General features: G+C 35.8%; 1 protein-coding gene across 10 annotated transcripts in view; it reads left to right on the top strand.

Moving 5' to 3' along the window:
• The window catches only part of Dop1a (DOP1 leucine zipper like protein A), a 120,248-nt gene that overhangs the window by 115,487 nt on the left and 710 nt on the right, over positions 1 to 4,051 (top strand). For 7 of the 10 annotated variants that reach the window (XM_063233132.1, XM_063233140.1, XM_063233136.1 and 4 more), the window contains one exon: positions 2,067 to 2,120. The exons of the other annotated variants lie outside the window; for them this stretch is intronic. In XM_063233132.1, coding sequence (XP_063089202.1) covers positions 2,067 to 2,120 — 54 coding nt within the window. The remainder of the gene's footprint in view (positions 1 to 2,066; positions 2,121 to 4,051) is intronic. 10 annotated transcript variants of the gene reach the window in all.

Consider the following 4,051-nt stretch of genomic DNA (forward strand, 5'->3'; position numbering starts at 1 on the left):
AACAGTTGTATTAGTCAAGCATTTATTAAAACAGTTCCTAGGAAACTGAGGATACTGTCAAATTGAGCTATTTTGCAAACAAGTCCGTAATTTTCAGAACTGATTTAAACCTAATATTTATGAATATTAAAAAAAAAAAACCATAAAATAGCACATGCCTATTATCCCAGCTACTGAGGAGGTGGAAAGGACTGCAAGTTTGAGGCTAGACTGGGCAATTTAGCAATATCTCACCTGTCTCAAAGTTTAAAAAAAAAAAAGAGGAAAACATTAATTTTCAGCCTTGGGGACTGATCGTAAGGCTTTGCACATGCTACTCAAACTCTCTTAAATCACGGCCCAGATACTCATTTCTTACAAAGCCTTTGGTACACTAGTAACATTTATCTTAAAATATATCTTAAGAGTAAAAACCCTCAAACCATGAATATAAGTACTTAGGAATACAGTCCTAAAGTTCATGTCAAACTTGAAGAATTTAAAACACCCACAGTATTCATCTGAGTGACTTAATGAAAAAAGATAGGAGTTAACTGAGAAAAATGCAATTCTAAAAGGAATTTGTAAAATAAATCTGTCAGATTGGTTTCAACAAGAAATTGGTGACTATTGAGATTATACATTTTAAATTTTAATAAAATGACAGGAACATTTCATCAAAATTGAATCAGCTAACCCTGGTTAGAATAAAATAATCATTAGAATTCATTCTGTTTATACATATGAAGTAAAATCTACATGCTAAAAATTCATCTAAGTTGGTTACATTTTGCTTTTATTACAACCTAAACTGTGTCCCATATCTTAACCACTATATCTGTAAACAGTATCTGAAGTGTCTCATCAAACAACACTTGCCCAATTGTGTATTTTCTTTTCCATAGTTTCTATTGTTGATCCTGAGTATGTCCCATTTCAATAGATTTCAAGGCGTTCCTCCACAGATCCTGCCATTTTTTAAACACTCAAGCACACAGTGTCTCTGTGGAAAAGCTAATGAAGTGACTCAAAAATATGAAGCTTCTTAAGAGATATTCTTCAGAACTAAAAAGTGAAAATTTGCTTAAAACACGTATCATAAATAAGCAATGTGTAGGAAGATAAAATTGTAAAATACACAGTGGTAGCCCAGTTCACCGACTTAATTCATCCTACCTTCTGGAGAAGATGGCCATGTGGGTATTCGAGTGGAGGAACATGGCTGCAGTGTTCATCACTCAAGATGGAGTTCACGAACAGAAGCAAAATTTTGCCCAGTGCTTCTGATTGCTAACTGAACTGTTCACAAACCAAAGCAATTGTGAACAGAGGTGTTACTGTATTCATTGTATATTGTACCATACATTTCAGTATATGTCAGGTAAATTTATTGCATACCTTTGCTAAGAACAAGAGTAATGCAATCGACATGCTCATTATTGGGTCGTTGTTATTTATCTTGTCATTTTTTTTTTTACATTTAGATTTCTGAAAATAAACTGCAGTTTGGGGATGATGTAGGTTATTTTGTGAGTTTTAGTTTGCACTATATGCTTTCTGTGATCAGAAATTTTCCAATCTTCTGAAATTTTCCCTAATCAGGAAACAGATTCTAAATTGAATTTCACATACTATACACTGAAATGCAAGAAAGTGATTAAAAAGGTTTTCCTTGAAGAACACAAAGGAACTTGATTTATATAATGCCAGTTACTTCGTTAGGAGCTAAACAGGTCAAAGATGTGTGGGAAAGTTGAATTTAGAGTTTAGTAAGTGACATGGTTACTAAATTGGCAATAACATTTCATCACAGGGTTTGGAAAAGTAATCCTGACCAATCCAAAAATAGCATAATTTCATATGACTCTAGAAGCATATCCTGTAACTGCAGTATCTCAGAAATACTGAGAATTCTTTTAAGACCTCTCCCTTATCTAAAGGATAAACAGGTGTTTTCCCCAGAACTTACCCCACAGAATAAGACAACTACTGTATTTTGATTGGAAAGCATCTTCCTACCCTTCCTTTAAACAAGGTCTTCAAGGCCAAGCACACTTTTCAGTGAGTTCTCCTCTTTCCTTCCACAGGACGAGGACTTTAACACTGTGATTTTGGAGGGATTGGAGATGGCCAAACATCAGGTGAGGGTGGCTATTTGACGCTTGTGCTCTAACAGCAAAAGCTGCCGCATCTGGACCCAATAGTGAAACACAAAACCTAGGTCTGGATTCCATCAAGTACAAGAGAGGTAAACAGGAAGGAAGTCTTTCTCCATCTGTAGACTATAAAGTCAAAGGAGAAATTGCTTGGAAACATATTTAACAGTGAGGATGAGAAATGATTTGCATAAAGAACAGCATAATCACTGAAACAGCTATGCTCGCTTGTTCAAGAGCTTGCATGCACTAACACACGCGCGCGCACACACACACACACACTTTCTCTCTCTTTCTGTGTGTGTGTGTGTGTGTGTGTGTCTTGAAGCACTTTTTATTTTTTTTTCTTTTTTTGGGTACCGGGGATCGAACTCACACTTGCTAGGTAGGTGCTTATGATGCTGAGCTAAACCCCCAGGACCTTAAAGTACTTCTTGATAGGTAATATAAATGAAAGGTTAAGCCATAGTTGGTTTACATCTGTAAATAAGCTGTATAGAGGATGCGAGTATAATATGCATTTTTGTTCAGGATAAATTCATCTCTATACCCTTTGATACTGATAATGGAATTGTAATGGGAAACAGAAATGGTATGATAATAGTAGTCAATGATTTGAAATGCACTCAAAGGTCTCATTAAAGCCAATGTCACAAGAGAATGGGAGGTACGCTTATGTTATAATCTAGATCAAAATTTAAATCCTAAGAAAAATTGATAGCTGAGTTTTTGTCATTTTTTGTTTTTTGGGGGGGCTACACATGAACTATATGACCTTTTGTTGTTTCCTTGTGCAGTCTCCTGGTTTAAATCTGTATTAACATTTCGCTTTACAATAAGCAGACAGCGGGGGCTGTAGCTTAGTGGTCAAGTCCATGTTTAACATGCACGAGGCCCTGCATTTGATCCCTAGCACCACACATAAACATAAGTAAACAAGCCTTGAGATCATAAGAATTCTGCATCTTTCTCCACAAGGACATAGGTGATATTAAAACAGTAAATAAACAGTGAAAGTTTCTCAGCAATATCTAATCTTAGGAGAGAAACTTTTTTTCCTTTTTCTCTATAGTTCATTGTTTTACATTATCTTTACAGTGTTGTTATATCTGTGATTTTATGCAAATACAGACATCTGTCTTTCTCTAAAAAGATCAATATACATAGCTGTGTAATTCAGCTGGCTTTTTTTCTTTGAGATGAAGCCTTATTACGTAGTGTAGTACAGGTTAGCCTTGAACTTGCTATGTAGCCCAAGCTGAGCTCAAACTCATGATCCTCCTGCCTCAGCCTTTGTATGCTGGGATTACAGGTATGTACCACTATGCCTAGTGTAGCCAGTTTTTGAAATTAGCTTATTAAAACAAATTATTAGTGCTTGTGTTTAGCTGACAGTTTGCAAAATACATTCTCATTTGACTCTCCTACTACTAGTAGATAGATTTTCCCATTTCATCAGTGAGGAACTTTTATATCTTCTCCAAGAATGCAACACAGTAAGTAAATGGCACAGCCAAAGACTAACCCAGTTCTTTTGACTCAAAGTCAACCTGTCTTCTCCATGTTGTTTAGCACAACCAATAGGGGGCAACAGCAGGGTCTCCCCGGAGGATCCCTTCTTCTCTCTGTGGTACAATACTGATAGCAATTATCCACTTTTGGACCATGCTATAATCTTGTGGCAAGTTCAGACCATTTAGGTAAATGTATGATGCTCACTACACTTCCCTAATTCTTTTATAATCATTTGTGACCTAGTCCTTGGTTATGTCAGTGGGATTCAAGGAGCTTATTATTTATGTCCAATTCTTTATCACTTCTAACTAAACTTATCTGTACATTATGGTTGGAAAGTATTATTACATGAGGTATGTTAGACCCCTATACATAAAATTAGCAAATGGTACTGAAAGGCC

This window comes from Cavia porcellus, unplaced genomic scaffold, assembly GCF_034190915.1.
Source record: "Cavia porcellus strain 051 isolate PalLab524CR breed Dunkin Hartley unplaced genomic scaffold, mCavPor4.1 scaffold_22, whole genome shotgun sequence".
NCBI lineage: Eukaryota > Metazoa > Chordata > Mammalia > Rodentia > Caviidae > Cavia > Cavia porcellus.